The 17,895-nt window shown below is 33.9% G+C and overlaps 1 protein-coding gene across 1 annotated transcript in view; it reads left to right on the plus strand.

Moving 5' to 3' along the window:
* Positions 1-17,231, plus strand: part of LOC150099447 (cytochrome P450 4C1-like) — a 37,107-nt gene extending 19,876 nt beyond the window's left edge. Inside the window, exons 6-11 of the mRNA XM_090404360.1 lie at positions 1,631-1,760; positions 2,871-3,062; positions 8,400-8,573; positions 10,295-10,361; positions 14,902-15,081; positions 17,038-17,231. Of these exons, the coding sequence (XP_090260486.1) occupies positions 1,631-1,760; positions 2,871-3,062; positions 8,400-8,573; positions 10,295-10,361; positions 14,902-15,081; positions 17,038-17,210 (916 nt within the window). The 3' untranslated portion in view covers positions 17,211-17,231. The remainder of the gene's footprint in view (positions 1-1,630; positions 1,761-2,870; positions 3,063-8,399; positions 8,574-10,294; positions 10,362-14,901; positions 15,082-17,037) is intronic.
* Positions 17,232-17,895: the final 664 nt, after the last annotated feature.

The following is a 17,895-nucleotide window of genomic DNA, read 5'->3' on the forward strand; positions in this document are numbered from 1 at the left end:
CCTTTGATCTCATTCGATGCTCCAATTCATCCCATCATTGCATTTTCAACTGAGTTCAGACTAGGACTCTTTAGAGCCTAGTCATGTGTGGTAGCATCAAGTCCCAAAGCCAGTTAATTAGAGCAGCAGGCTTTTGACACCATACATTGTCTTTCTGAAGAAACAACAGTTAGTTCCGCAGGAACACCATAAATTAAGAAGCACTGCATTGTCAAGAATGTTCAGGTACATCTCGTTGTTCAGTTTTCGAGGCCCCATAACAAAGGTCCTTGCGCAATCCAGGAAAATGAGCACTATACCATCTCACAACCACTTCCGAATTTTATAGTTAGGGTTCGAACTGTTGTAAGTGATGGTCACCGATCTTTCACCACATCCATACCCATTAATCTTCTCGTTAGAGGGTGTAGCGTCCCTTCATAACATAGCTTTCTAAGTTTCCAGGTCCCATATTGCACCACTGAAGACGACGCTTCTTATTCGTTTGGTAATATGGTGCTTATATATTGGGTCCTACAATGGAAACGACTGTTGTGAGTCTCGGTTCTAAATGTGTTAATGCAGACACGTGGTCTCAGTCGATGCTCGTAAATCCGCATTCAACGTGTTGGCCGATGAATGGAGAATTTCACATTTATCCCTTGTGAAGCACCCTGTGGTTATGCTTGGTGATTGAAGGGGCCATCCAATCGGCTTTTCTTCCAATAGACTCACTGTGTTTCCACCTCAGTATAGTTTCGCTGATTGTTAATCTGGGGTTGCCCAATATGAAAACAATTTTCCGGACAGACAGGACTGCAACATGATGTCCTATAACAACGACTCTTTCAAACTTGAGAGTACTATTTTCCTTCATATATTTCTGCTACAAGTAGCTATATGGCATTATAACTTTATATGGCACACCCACCCACCCACCCACCTACACATACACACACACACACACACACACACACACACACACAAGAAATGGTGTTTCAAATATGTGTTCCAAAGCATGTGAGTGTGTGCGTGTTCCAAATAATTCAAGTATCAGGATTACTTTGTAATCCTGATATTTGAATTACTTTGATCCCTCTGTAGCGATTATTATATTTTTGGTTTACGTTAGACTAATGAGACAATCGATCTGGGTAGAAGAGAGATGTTTGATGAATTCATCTGGAATACGAATGTTAGCAACGTCAAATCTAAGGCTTTAGGGAATATTAGCAGCCAAATAGAACTCCCAATTCTACATGAAGTAGCAGTTCAGCTGAATGTATTCTCTGACCCCTACTGCGAACTTGTGGCTGGGTCCAAGGACTTGCATGGCTGCTTCATTAAGTCAATTTGAATAAAAGTTGACGACATCATAAAGACTTTGAATTTCACATCGAAATCTTGAATTAGAGTGGCTGTTTTGACTATGCGTCTGAAAAGAAACTGCTCTAGAAAACGGACCTAATGTTTATAAGTGTGGCTGTGCTGAGCTTTGGAAATATGGGGAATACAAATATTAATACTTTCTTTTGTTAATGTAACCTGAGATCCTCACCCCGAAGCAAATTTCTTTCTTACTCCAATACAAGGTCTGTCATGTTAATATTGTTTTTAATCTTTTTAACTGTTTTTGTTTTATGCAATTTAGCGTAACGAAGCTTATTTTCCACCGGATGATTAGTCCATGGTTATGGCCAGATTTCATCTACTTCAACTTATCGCTCTCAGGAAGGCAATTCAAGAAAGATTTGCATCATTTACACAGCTTCATCAGAAAGGTCAGTCGAGTTTATTTATTTTTATTTTATTTATTTATTTTTTTTTTTTTGACGAAACAAGCGAACAAACTTTATATTCTATTAAATTTTCATGGGAAAAATTCAACAGAAGAATAAATTCAACTTACTGAAAGAAAACGTTTTAATCTGTTTTTATTATCTTTTTTAGTTTTTTTATTTATTTGTGATAGACAGATACAAATACCAAGTAATGCATAACCTATTAAAAATACAATCGAAGTTGGTCATCTGGAAGTAGGTACATAAAATTACTGTTGAACTGTTTTGCTTATTTTTTCAAATCAAAAGTAACGAAATTGTTCCTACCATACAGAATAATCAGTATCCATCTGATTATTAAGCTGATGACGTCATAACTACAGAAAGTCAAGAGATTAATTTTATACCGAGCAGAAGTAATTAAAACATTTTTAGATAAAAATTTAATAATAAAGATTAGTCATGATTAAAAAGGATTTGTTCAGAGTGCTGTGACCAAATATTGTGTTAGACGAAATTCAACCAAACCTGGTGAAAGCACACTTGGGAAGGTGGGACTTTTTTTATTTACCAAAGGTAAAAACGGTACAGTTAACCCTCGTGTAATGCGGTACTTATACAACGTGGTTTCGATAAAAAAAGACGGACTACAAATTGTAGTAACCATTTATCTTTATATATATTTTTCTCCGTGCGACATAAAAATCAAATTTTATCCTCGTTAAATATGCATCTGCCTGTACCGCACATGTGCACAGAATTAATATTAGGTTAAACACCATTTAGCACGCATATACATCAATTGTTTATAATATAAAGTGTTTATGTTTAAAATTGCTTTCGTTTTTTGCCAGGAAATCACATTAAAAATGATAACTGTGTTAATCTCAAGCTGACCATTATTTTACATGCATATGAATTATTCGCATATTCCCTGTTTACGCCTTGGAATCTAGTTGGGGTGTTGTATTTTATTGTTTGTGTGTGGATCATGCACTTATTATGTACATTATTTCCGATATAAGTCAATCACAAGGAGAAATTGTATACATAAAAGCAGATTTTAATAAATAAAAAATTTTTAGCGATTAATAATTCATTTTTCTGCAGGTTGTGAAAAAGAGAAAAGAGTTGTTTTTTAAGAGCCGAGAGTCTACGCAAAAGAAAGAATTAACCCGTACAGAATATGACAGGGAGGACAAAAATTTGATTCTCCTAGATTCTTATTTCCAGCATTATACTTCCGATCCACTTTTGACAGAAGATGAAATTAGAGAAGAAATGAACAACGCCATGTTCGCGGTAATCCCCCTTTGAATCTTCACCGTAATGTTTTGGAAGAAATAATATATTAGCATTAATAACCTGTGTTTACTCGTATCAGTTTATGAAATATATTTTGAATATTTAACTGTCATATGCTTTAAAAGTATTATTTATTTACCATTTCATAAAGTTCCTCTGTTGTAAAATCGGTCCGAACTATTCCAATAGGACTGAAAGGCTACACTTTTAATTCTATGCACGAAGCAATGGAGCGTATATATATATATATATATATATATATATATATATACATATATATATATATATATATATATATATATATATAATAAATAGAGAATAAATTTTAAATTTTAAACCGAGATAAAATATTAAATTTTAATGATAATGATACAACTAGTTTCATCCTTTTATAGCGTTCTTCAGGTATTCACTAAAGTTAGAACATAGTAATAAAAATTGAAGTTACCAAAAACTGAGAATTACAGGCAAAAAATGCAATACATAATTGACACAAAAACGTTATATTTTTCAAGTTGTTCTATCTAACGCGCAATTTCCCAAGTAAGAAAACAGACTGGTATGTCAAGTTTGCGCCTGAACGTAGTGAAAGTCTGAGGTAACTCGTGGTAAAGGTTGCGAAGGTTCGATCACTTTCCTTAGATAATGCAAAGCATATCACCTTGAGGAGATGTATGATGTTATGCATTAAAGGCAAGGGTTCCTACCCAGAACGGTTTCGACCTTTATTGAGGTCTCGTCAGTGGGAAACCGGGGAAATATGATTACTTAGTTAGGAAATAGGATTAAAACGAAGTTTATCTAAAATTACTTGGTGTCTTTAAAGTATAATATACCCAAATTAAAAAACTTTCTACATCTATCTCTCATCCTGAGATATTATTTTATACGGACAAAGCACCTTGTTTTCACCATGTGGCAACTTGTTTGTGTAAAATTCATAAGCTCTGTATTACTTCAACCTTGGAATTTTTAGGTGTGGCTTCCACTGACGAGACCTCTATAAGCAGCTAAACATGTAAGCACGTGCAATGTGATCAAAAGGTTTTTCTTCATCTAGTGTTAAAAAGACCCATTGTTTCATTATTGCTTATACTTTTATTCATGAGATCCCTTATGAGGTGTAGGTTTTGATTATTATTATTATTATTTTACTCACATAATTAATATACAGTCAAAACAAGATATCACATAAACAAACATTTGGCTCGTGATACAGACAAATGCAGATTCTGCCAAAGAATATAAGAATAGTCCGTCAGGTAGCGTCGTAAAATATGGACTGTTTCAAATAACACTGTTTTTTGTAGGTCATATGGGGTCACTTCGTCGATGTTATTATTATTATTATTATTATTATTATTATTATTATTATTATTATTATTATTATTATTAAGTGACACTTTCAGGGAGTCAGTGAGTAATCGAGGGCGACCACATACTTAGATTTGACAACCGTTCACACTGGTTGCACTCACAACAGCCAATGGCAATAAATTCCAAACACGCACTACATTATGAGAGAAAAGTCTACCCCTCACCACCTCTCTAGACTGCATTCATTCTTCACTTTCAGTGATACCCTCTCGTTCTTTCCCCACCCTCCATAAAATGAAAATTCCATCAAATTAAATCCTGTGTGACCCGTTAAGAAGTTTGTAAGTCTGAATAATATCACCCGTCTTTCTCCAGTTAGCTAGAGTCTGTAGTCTAAAACTTTGCAATGTCTTCATAATCAGTTTTTCCACAATCCTGATATAATTTTAACACTCTCCTTTGCATTCCCTTCACCGTATCAGAATCACAACTAAAACCAGGAGACCAGACCTGCGCACAGTAGTCGAAGTGAGGTCTTATCAAGGTCTTGTAAAGGGGCAAAATGGCATTTGTGAACGTAACATTACATGTGAACTTTCGTTACAGCGTTGCAATTATCTTGCGAATTGTATTTGCAATGTTTACTGCATGGCTCCCGTACTTTAACTTCCTACCTACTAACAATCCAAGATCCCTCATCATTTTCTTCGTGCATAATCCCACCAATATAATACGACACTGGATACCTAATCAAGCAAAAATGCATAATTTACTGACTTTGATCATCCGTTTCTCATTCCCACAATGCCAGCCTACAGAAATCATTCTGCAAGTACTGCATATCAGCTAAATTTCTGATTACCCTACCTATGTTTGCATCATCACCAAACAGCTGTATTCTTCTCAATATCATTAATGCACGGATTGAATGACAGTCTACGAAGGACGGATTTTTGGGGTACACCACTAGTTACCTTAAATGTTGCACTCTGTCATTACCCATATAACACTTTTTAATATCTCTCACAACCGTCCTCTTATCCATATTCCATATTATATTATAATACAAAGTACTCTACATACTCTATATTAAATTATAATATAGAATATGAATAAGAGAAATATAGATATATTATAATATTCTATAATCTAAACCCGTATTTTTCCACTTTAGGCTACAGTCTGTCATGTTGTATTCTGTCAAAAGCCTTGCAAAATCCAAAAATGTCATTGTGTATCCATTTCTGAATGCGAGCTCTAACCAATTTTTCCAAAATGTTCATCACCACTCCTGAGATATTGATCATTCGATAGTTGGACACATCGGTTGAATACTCATTTTATGGTCAAATGAATATCCAGATCAGGTAACAATCTTTTATCACCCGTGTCGATATCCCATCAGTCCTTAATACTCAATTCTTATTTATTTTGTGAAACAGCGCTAAAACGTCCTCTTCATACACCTGAGTTTCATCATTCAGTAAAGAGGTAGCAGTGAACTCGATGTTGCGTACATCAATTTGAGAGCTTTCAGCAAAATGGAAGCTCATTAGTTGAAAACCCTTTTCTTCATCTGTCACACTAACAAAACCACATCAAAAAGAGTTCTTCTTTCATTTTCTTGTATGGATTATCATCGAATAGAATGGCTTTGATGCCTATGTATTATTTCATTCAGGGTAGGTTTAAATTTGTTGGCAATGATTTTGATATTAATTTACAGTTAATGTTTATAATGGAGATGGGTATCCAGTTTCTTAATTTTGTAGCACCTTTCTTTGGGATAAATGTAATAACAGTCGTTTTCATATTAAGGTGGGGTAAGCCATTATTATTGCATTCGACATATGATATATTCTGTAGACGATAGATCAAAGCTGTTCCCAGTAGGAGCGTTTGTCATAATAAATTGAGAGCTCGTCTATGTCAGGAGATTTATCTTTCAGTAAAAGCGTGCAGGCAGTTTCAAAATCTTGTAGCGTCATGCGGGGTTCTGTTTCATTCTGTGTTGCTGCTCAGAGCCTTTTTTACATCAGAGAGAATTATATCAGTAGCTTAGGTGGATGTTGAGTTGGATTGGTATAGTACTGGAAGAATATTTTTCGTAGTACTGGAAGACATACAAGAGGATCTCATCGTCATCATCTATAATGCTTCCAAATATCTATTTTTATAGCAGAAATGGCGTTGCACTCTTGTTGGAATTTTCCAATGAAAAGATATAATTTGTAGGCTCCCTTATCATAGCTCCTTTTGCAGTGATCTAGATGCGAATGTAAGGTGGATTATTGGGAACTGCAAGCTGGTATTTCTCAGAGTCGGGATGATCTAATTGCTGGTTTTGTTGCAGATTGTTAAAGACTGAATGTCTATTTAAAATTTCGCTGATGACTATGCTTTTGAGTAACTATCCTGACTTTAGCCGTAAAGAATGACCAACAATCAGAAATTAGTCGGAAAGTAGTATGTTTCCGATGAGAGTAGCGATATAGCTTTTTGGAGATTTTGAGATATTCCATGTCATGTAGTAAGCTGTTATTGAAGACCCAATACGTTACTCCTTTGTGTCCGGTGTGTCCAGCGTGAAGATTCTCAGAAGGATGGAATCATGATCTGATGCATGAGAGGGATGATATGTGATGCTCCTTATGAAGGTTTTCGTGTGCATAGATATATAATATATATAATATTATTATATTATATGTATTTTATGTATTATACAGTATTATATGTATAATACATATAATACATATGCCTTGTATACAGATCTGGTAGGACCACATTTCGCCATCCAGGAGAACACGTTTTATGGGGGTTCAGGTGTCTAAAGATATCAGTTAGCTCCTAGCTATACATTACATTCTGGAGAAGCTGAGCTAGTGAGACGCGAACATTAATATCTGTCCATTGCAAGTTGCATAATGCAGTTAAAATCCTCTGCCTGTATGAGATGGTCTTCATTGATTTTACTGAGGTGTTTTGGACAAACTCTGGTACCTGAACTGCAAGCTGTTCGTCTTTTGGTATGTATACACTAATTATATGTATTTTCTTCATAGCCTGAGCTGAGTTCTAATGAGTGCGTGTATTGCACACCCAGGAAAGGTATCGACGATCCATAAATTTAGGGTATGTTTTGTGGATTCCAATAGTGACTACTGGAATTGTATGGCAGAAGATTGCGTGAATTCCTCTAGTCCTGATATGAAACTTTGCTGGCAAAATGGAGGTAAGTTTCCTGTTGCATAACTATTTTTGACCAGTGGGCATGGATATAATGCAGGACAAGTCTGTTTCGCAGTATTCTGACACGTCCTCTAGCATTTATTGAGCGAGGATTTATTTCGCTGCTCATTATAGTGTGATTTATTTTCATTTCCCTTTAAGGTAATCACGCTGGATTCAAGCCCGCTGATCGGGTAGTATACTAATTCTCTGAGGTTGATGTTTTTTCTTCCTTTTTTCCTCTGCCAGAAATTCTCAGTTCTTCCAGCTGGGTAATAAATCCACTTATTTCGAATGTGTGGACGTATGCTGTTAGCACTTTTTTTGTTGAGCCTCGAACGTTTAATTTTAAAGTTTAAATTAAAGTATAATTTTAAGTTTCGTTTTAGGAGACTTTAAATCTCTTCATTTTTTAGCGGTCGAATTTAAAGGAAGATAATAAGATAGCTAAATTATTAGTAGATATAGATAGAGATAGATACGAATAATAATAATACTATTATTATTGTTGTATGTGTTCTAGTTTCTTTTCTTTATTTTCCCAAGTCCAAAAAAGCTGGGTAGAATGTATCATGAGTAACGTTTGTTAAATATCATACTATAAAATCTTAAATTAATATTTACATTTCAATGTGTCAATTTAGTGGAACAGTTTGAGATATACTTCTCTCTGTGTCTTAAAACATGTTGTTAGAAGGTTTGGATAATGGTATACTAAAATAGTTTTGTAAAACAATTTATCATTTGTTTATATATGTTATATATAAGTTATTTCTTTATTTCAATTAGGGTCAAGACACTACATCAACAGCATTGATGTGGACTCTGTATTGCGTCGCGTTTGATTCTCATGTACAAGACAAGATCCACGAAGAAATTGATTCAGTGTTTGGGCATAACGGTGACCAAGATGTAACGTCAGATGATTTGAAGAAACTGACATATCTGGAGTGTGTGATAAAAGTAAATTTCAACATTTTGTATTAGTTTCATTAATAGATGAAAATTTTAATTAGTTTTGTTTCTGTGGTTCATAATTTTACGCCTCACTATGCGTCTGATAAGATAATTCCCACATGGCAATTGACATATAGGTGAGATCCGAGAAAACATCCGATCTTTCTCACGGGAAAATTAGTAGGTGGTCTTTAGTGGTCGTAAAACTGGTAAGAGCAAGGCATAGTGTAAAGCTTGAGGACAGGATGATTTCTTACTGTTGTAGTTGCATAACGTTTTTACCACAAATGTGCTTGCTGAGCGATTATTGTGTATGTATCTCCCCTGTATAGACTTTACAGTTTACAGCTACCAATGTTAGAGAGGGGCTGATGTGAGGATTGAGGCAGAAAAACAAAAGATGCTCAACATATTGGAAAATATCAATACGAATATACTATTGGTGGGAATAGGCGTTATGTCAGCTTGTGTGCTACACGAATGTGGCTATGAATACTTACAGCAAATCAGATTAAGAACATTAATCGAATTCTAAACTGAGGAATGGTTCCAATGGCGTGAAAAGAGTGTAAGATAGTTGCATTATAAAGGTGGCTTCGAGACAGCAGTTACAAACTACTTATTATCTTGACCACTTATTATGTCGGGAGTGGGTTAAATCAGGAATGAGTGAACAGGAATCCGATAATCTAAGGGAGCACTGCTTTAGAAAATAAGGATACGGTGTTAGTAATTTGTTCACATTTTATAATGAATGGGCTGTGGAATTGAATAAAGGAAAATGTTTCTACCATCATACTGCTGGGACTTTAAAAATGCATTGGAAAGACTACCACAATGAAAATAATTATTTAAAGTGGAGAAAATGTGATATGTGGCTGTTTCATGGCTAATGGTAGCTGACAGACATCGGTGGGTAATCCATGGTGAGTGGAATCAAGGCGAATGGTGGTAAACCGAGGTGTGGACCAGGTAAGCGAACGTAATTCTTTATTTATCGGTGCAAATGGTTATTGAAGAATGCTGTTGTTCAAATCCTTGCGAATATCTTGTATGCAGCTACGTTGCAATCGTTATCTGCATAATTAAAATTCAAGTACTTTATTTACAATGATATCATGGACGAATTTAAAACGCTAGTGTTATTTTATTTGCTTATGTGGTGTCTCTTTGGAATATTCTGTTTCCTATATTAAAGTCGAAGTTCTTTAATTTAAAAACAGAAATAGAAAGGAGAAAATCCATCGGGTAAACCACAACAGCCAGCAATTGGCAAGTAAAATGAAAGCAAGTATCGGTAGAAACTACACCTTATGCAGCTAAAGAAAAGTCTGGATTTCATCGAGAGAGTTCTCAATGATGTGATCAAAGTGTTCCTTCAAGTTGCCTCTTTCCTTTACATTAAACCTAATGCCCTCATAAAAGAAATAATTCGCAATTTGGGATTTAATGATTTTATTGTGAATGTTTCATGAATACGCTATTCTATGTGAAGAGACCGTGTGTTCCTTGTGTTCCATACCACGACTTTGCATATCTTGGATATCATGAAATAATAACAGTAATGTTGCATAACTGATATCATCGTTTTACTTTTACTTTGAATTAAATATAAGAGCAGAACATGTTCATAGAAATCTCGCTGTTGTCTGCCATAACTTTAGAACTATATCATAAATATAAGATATTATTGCTTTATTTTTATTTATTTATTTTTTCTTCATTAGGAAACACTTCGCCTATATCCCCCTATCCCAATAATTGGTCGTGATTGTACGAAGGACGTTATGCTTGGTAAGTATTAGAGTAAAACATAAGGGAAAACGGACTTCTATCGCAATCCCGTGGTCCCTAACGCAATATATTAATGTCAGAAAAAGTGTGCGTTATACAGTCGATTTTTATTATTTTCTTCAGGGAGAAACATAACAATAACTATCAACATTAGTTAAATATGTTCAGAAATATTCCACGAATTTGTTATTCTACAAGAATTATAATACTTTTCTTTAATATAAAAGAGCAGTATTATTATTTGCATAGTCCCGTTTCGTGCAACAAGGATTCGCTATATATGTACAAGATTTAAATTAAATTTAAATTGTTTACAATGGTAGCTGACTGCGTAACCCACATGTAGAATAACGCAGTAACAGCTGTTTCGTACATGTTTTTTCACGAAGGTTTAGTTACATTTTTTGTGGTAAACGTGCTGCACAAAACCAGTTAAATCAACTTTTGTGCAGCACGGTTGTGGTCACTAAACAATGTTAATTATTTCATTTTATGTCTTTATCAGCAATACTGTAACTTCTGTTTCGAACGCATTACATTATAATACATGATGATGCTTTAAAAACAGAGTGGTTGTACACGTTGAGAACATTTTAGCAAAGTATTAACCGCATTATTCAAGGTATTACTGTAATTGCAATTATAAAATATTAATTCTGTATCAACATAACACACACAAACACACACTAATTTAATTCTCTGTGCACTGCTTGTTTACAAAAGTTTCTGCAGAAAAAAACCTATAAATGTTTCTCCTTAACTTTAAAAAAGAAAATAAAATTATTATAATTATTATTATCTGAGACCTCCAGGGAGTCAAGGACTCATATGATGTTTTCTTTATTATATTTTCATCGTGTCTCCGCGTTGCACGGACAGGCAATAGAAAATGGAAATCTATTCTACATACCTGTTTATAACGTAACGATAGGCTTCGTCTCTTTATGCAAAATGCAACAATCTAAGTTATTAAACCTAGTAGGAGAACATTCTTCAAATAATCCCTCAGTATTCTTGTGTAACTTCTCTCTTTTCTTTCACTTCTTATATTTGGAAATTTGATGGAAATTATAATTTGAAATTACATGAGAGATATATCATCGCTGATTTCAACTTATCAACTGAGTAGGGTTTCCTTTGCGTATCTTGTCATCCTCTCCTATAAAGAAAATTACTGGAGGGTTAAGAACTGTAACTCTTGTCCCTCGTAATGCATTTCTGTACTATTACTTACCATTTTCGACATAAACATTTGAAAATCACTTATTACATTTCTTGCTGTAAAAAGCAATTTAGGCGAACTTATTTAAATTAATTAACACATAAACACATTTTGCACATTAACACATTTACATTGTCATTGTAATGGGATGGATGGGGATGTAACTAGATCAATGAAACTTACGGGAATCGTTGGATGTTACATCCAACAATTCCCGTAAGTTTCGTTGATATCGTTTTAAATCTTTTGAAAAAGTAACACGATTTTTTGAATTACTCCGCTTGATAGATCCTGTTTAGACAGACGAAATTCTAACTCAATCCTTATCAGTTATTAGGATATTGATCCCATAAATTAACAAATCCATAGTCATAAGCAGCGAACAACCTGTTTAGACTCCAATTACATGAAATTGTGCTGATAATTGATTATTCCCTGTCAATTCTTAGCTATACATTATTAAATATCATGGTTTCCACGTCTGCTGTAGATAACATAAATAAAAAAATTCCTCTTGCACTCTGATATCCCTAATTCCTGAATGGTAAACATTTGAGAATATTTTTAGTTTGCGTATATTACTTAACGTAAATCACTGTAGTCACCAGGAGCCATTCGAGTAACCTATTAATTTAACCTTAATGAAATTGAATCCTTAACAATGGATTCAATCTACGAAAACACATCACATAGAATACATATCTAAAATGCAAACATTTTTCTCAGGTTTGTGTCGAACATTTTCTGTCGCAGATATGGATCTTTCAATCGGTACACTTCCTGTTCTAAATTCCGTTTATTAGCTTAGCAATCTTTGGATTTTTCCACATTTAAAAGATACTTCATCAAAGTATTCGATGTCTATATAATTTTAGTTCACCTGTTCCCACCAGAACGATTTTAAAATTGCTGAAATACTGAATCAGTTATTGCGAAATGCACTATTTACTTTTATTCACCGACATCTAATCAGTACTTATAAATAAAAAAATAGTGTTTTTTTTTATTTTCTTTGCATTTCATGTATCAGAATACATCTAGTAGTCGAACTTTATGCCAATTCTTATTTCACTGGATTTATTTGCCTCCAGTTTTTAATTGATTTCATACTCATTTAAAGATAAATAAAGAAATGTAGTCTTAGACCCGAATATACTACTATCCAAATTAACACACTGCGTTTCGGATGGACTTTTTTTTATTTTACGAGTTACCCTAGTGTAATTCTACTTCATCAAAAAACTATAAAATTTTTGAACGATGCTTGCTCTAAAATATAATACAATATAATGGATAAGCCGTCAAAATATATAAGGAGCTCATATACTAATATCAACACTAATTCTAATAAAGTTAATTGATTATAATCGGTATGACATGCATACCCTCAATATAGCGTCTGACCAGACATACCGTCCAGAGGTTAAATCGTTATAAAAATAATTTCTAATCAATGATTAGAGCACCTGATTTTTCTCTTTTGTTTTATTTATTGCTGCTATTATTATGCTACACCTCGAAGAAGTCTACGGACTCATTGTGGGAGGGCACTCGACTCCACAAAACACCACTAAACTCGATCTTTGAACAACGTTTCTCGACAGGTAGACAAGGTTCTTTTTTATTCTTTTAAACTGATCGTAAGAAAACGTTTGGTGGATCACACATGACCCTATAAGTGTCGGCTCGTTTGGATGCGTGGATACCGAATTCGGTATTACCAAACATGCCGCTGATTCGATTACTTACTCTTGCAGGGATGTTCATAATTTTTCTTATGTGGCAAATGAAATTTTCTCACCCAACACCCCTCCTTATTATTGGGGGTGGGGGTTGTCTAAAGAGAGTCTAAAGCAGACTTTCCTGAATATGGAAAAATAAAATAAATAAATGAAAAATAAAACCATGTCGTTCGACACATTGTCAGATACCTTCAATTCCTTGTATTGTCGAGAGATAGACAAGAACTACTCTTCTCACCAAACTGATTAATTTGAGTTTCCCTGCTGGGAATCGGCCAACTTAGTGGGAAAATATCTAAATAATGCTCCTGCCTAGAGTAGATTTCAAGACAGAGATATAAAATTAGACTCAAATCATTATCTATGAAGTAGTGGTTAAGTTATTGAGAAATAGGTAAAGGATAGAATTCAGGGCCAGTTGGATATGAATGTGATACTCTACACGGGGCAACAAGCTGTTATCAAGGGAAGGTCATTTCTTAGTATTTTGCTTATATCATAATAAACTGACATTGAAATTGGATAAAAATAAAACGATTAGTCAGTGACTCGCTAAGTTTTGTAAAGATAATTGAGAGTATTTCACTCAGAACTGTAATATACAATTTAGGGCAAATAAGAGCGGATATGAATCAATTGATTTGTATTTGAAGTTGGCTGATAGAGAGCTAAGAAAGAACGCTTAATGGCGGAGTTGAGTACTGGAGAAGGCAAGTAACTAGCTATGTACTACTGAGACTGTACATCCTCATTCAACTCTTTTCTCTGAGCTAAAGGGAAGTATTGATTTCATTGTTGATGATGATAAACAGAACACATCAGGAGCTATGAGCTATATGTTGGAATAAAAGTAACTGATGATGACAGGAAAGTGGGAGTAATTGATGATAGGGATGGAAGTTTCGAGGGCCTATTCCAAAGATCGCGATGACAGCAAATCAAACGACGTGATTGTGGAATACGCTAAAATCTGGAATCTGCAGGTTTTTATCCCATTTATAAGGTTTTAAATTCTCCAAGATTCTGAGGGGTAGTAGAATAAATGGATTGGTTTCAAGGTGCAAAATCTACTCGATAGGCGAAAGAAAGGAAACCAATTGAAGCATATAAGTTCTTCAGTGGTTGATACTGAAGATGTTTTTTCCTGTACAAATCAGTAAAGGAGAGAGCAAGGGATCATCCAGTGTAATTGTGGAAGTAACTGTGGTTATGAAGACTGCCGTACGTTATTTTATTTCATCCATAGACTTAAACCTTGCTCTAAAGACCAAATACAGAACATTGTTTTCCACTTCAGACGGAAAAGTGGGTTTCTTAAACTCACTTTCCGCCAATTCAGTAGGCGAGGCAGTGGATTCACACCAACCGATTACACGAGTATTTATCTCTCACCTAAGATCAATCACAATCATCCATGCCAAGGATGAGATTCAAACCTACAACTGTTGATTGGAGATTGGACAGGCTAATTAGATCACCACAGATAAGACTTTTTATCAGTTAAGTTGAATTCATATACATAAAATGTGTCATATCGGTGTGTGTATATACTTTATATTTGAACTGTTATTTCCAGAGGGTCATCTCCTCCCTAAAGGTACAGCAGTCTACGTACCTATTTTCATCCTTCATCGTGATGAACAAATATTTCCGAATGCAGAAGTTTTTGATCCAGAAAGGTTTAAACCAGATGAGAGACACAAACTCAACAACTGCCGCTACATTCCTTTCTCGTTTGGTCCAAGGAACTGTTGTGGTAAACCTCTCCATAAATTTACAATTATTAGATAGTTCTATTCAATTAGATTCAATTTCAAATAATTGCATAAGATATCTTTATATTGAGATATTAATTCGTACTTAGAATCGAATGTGGAGTGCAGCGGTGTCTTTCTGTAAGGTTACTAAATTGTTGTTTAAAATAGGTTTGATTTACTTTCCTCTTTTAAAATTTACCTAAAAATAGTTTGCGAAAGATATTAGACATCCGAAGTTTATGAAAAAGTGATCAACAGGAAGGAACTTTGGAATATCTCTTCGATGACCGGAGAACAGATGTAAAATGATTCATAATGAAAACAAGGAAAAACGTTTTTAATGAAAAGCGGTAGATAGATTGACTTAAAAGCTGATAGCAACAGGTACACACGTATATGTATTCAACAGCAGGAGGAGTACTTTAAAACGCCGACGGAAAAGACACTGAGCTTATGTTAAAGATTTAGCTTCCTCTTTTAAAATTTACCTAACAATAGTTTGCGAAATACATTGGACATCAGAAGGTTATGAAAAAGTGATCAACAGGAAGGAACTTTGGAATATCTCTTCTATATCAGGAGAACAGATGTAAAATGATTTGCAATGAAAACAAGGAGGAACATTTTTTAAATGAAAAGTGGTAGATAGATTGATTTGAAAGCTGACAGTAAAGGTTCACAGTAAAAGAAGGTTCACATATGTGTATTCAACAGCAGGATGGAGTACATGAAAACGGCGATAGAAAAGACATGGTGAGAAAAAAAAAAAAACTGGCATTTTTCATGCAAGTATTTATTTAGATGAATAAATATTTGCAGAAAAAATACTTGCATTCAAAATATGGTACAATTAGATGTGCCATGTATATGAATATGACTAATACATTGTAAGGAGCATTTTGGTGCAGGTCTCAATAGAAGAACTACATTTCAATATTAAATGGTAGAAAAGAAAGTTAGCAAAGCATGCTTAATCTGAAGTGCTTATATAAGCGATTTATTCTAAGCAATCTTGTCTATGAGATTGTCTATGAGAACTCTAATCTGAAGATCTAGAGAAACCTGAACTTTCCTGTATGTATGAAAAACATGAAACTGAGAGAAAGTAAAGCAAACTCGTTCTTACAAGAAATAAATATCAGTATATTATTGGTTGATACTTAAAGTTCATAGGGTTGTCTTCATTCCTATTAGAGAATGCCAAAAGAATCACTGGTTTGACCATTGCCAATGGAATATTTTGAAGTGTGCATTTTTACTGTTGTTTTTTTTTACAAGCCATGTCAAATTAAAAATGCAGAATGCATTTTTAATTTGTATGTATTTAATTTTTTAATTTAATTTAATTTTAATATATGTATTGATCAAAAATAGGATTTCTGATATATTTGGAATGACACTCTTATTGAACGATAAGAAACCCAGTTGTCAGAGGTGACAGTCAGAATTGCTGTAGGTATGAGCAAAAGGCTTCTGTTGCAAAAAGGAGTAAATGCTCAGGAAATGATAAGAGCGATCACATAAATTTCACAAAACATTCTATATACTGGTGTCCGAAATTGGGTGACTTAAGTGTCACACAATTCCGGACTAAATTTCAGGAATAATTAGCAATGTCTCTTTTAATTGGGAGTAAAATCGTGACAGGAATAGAACAGTTATTTGACGGATAACATCCAGATTATTTCTCTACCTGGACTGAATATAGGCTTGATTCACTGTAGATGCCTGATGCCGATAAAATGGTTAAATGCAAATATGAGTTAGTAATTAAAGCCAATCAAACTCTTTATTGTACACAGAAATAATTACTACTTTTTCGAAAAAAGTAATCAGGAATAAATCAGCAGAATAAATATCATAAGACGTAAAAGTTAGAGATATGTATGAATAATAATATGGTTTATAATTTACTTTCTCCTCAATGATACTTCGCTTCCTTCATTTCTTTCCAGGTCAGAGGTATGCCATGACAGAATTAAAAGTGGTTTTAAGCCATATTTTTCGAAACTTCACGATTCATTCTCTGGATCCAATGGATCATTCAAACTATACAGTTGAAATTGTTACAAGACCAGTCAAGGAGATTCGTATCAAATTTCAACCAAGGGAGAAAATCCATCTATAATGAAATACTAGAACAGATAACCACTAAATGCACTAATATTTTATTGAAACTTAAAAGATTTATTTCCATGATGTACCGATTTATAAATAGAAAAGGAAATATTTGATCTTGAATTATAATAAATGGGAATCCTGTGCTGAAATGAAAATATTCATTTGGTTTAATTATTTTCATTTCTTCTATCTGTAAATGCAAAAAGTGCATAAACTTTCATTGAAATCACACTTTCATCACTTTTCGTTTAGTCTACATTTTGAATGTGTGATATTCGTGTTATTTTATTAAACCCAATGCATACAGACAGCCAGATAGGAATTATTCCATAATTATATAACCTCGATTTTTTTACGAATTATCTACATGCACAAAATAATGCCGATGGAATGAAATTCGGGACTGTAAAAAAGTTATCAATAAAATTCTTATTGTGGATCTTCATTAAAATGGTTACAGCCAGAGTGTCCAAGAATATTTGTGTACTAATAGCTAAACGATTTTCATAATAACGTAAGGATTTTTGGAAACGTATAAATAAAGGAAATTTCAGTAAAGGAAACTTCAGCTAATTAAGGATGAATAATAGTAACCTTTTTTTTCTTCTGTCATGCAACGGCTTTAAGCAAAATATATTCCGAGACCTTTATATCATGTGTTTAATAAAATTATAGTATAGATTTACTATACA

Source organism: Typopeltis vanoorti, chromosome 14 (assembly GCF_054136105.1).
Source record: "Typopeltis vanoorti isolate ZY-2024b chromosome 14, IOZ_Tvanoo_1.0, whole genome shotgun sequence".
Classification (NCBI taxonomy): domain Eukaryota; kingdom Metazoa; phylum Arthropoda; class Arachnida; order Uropygi; family Thelyphonidae; genus Typopeltis; species Typopeltis vanoorti.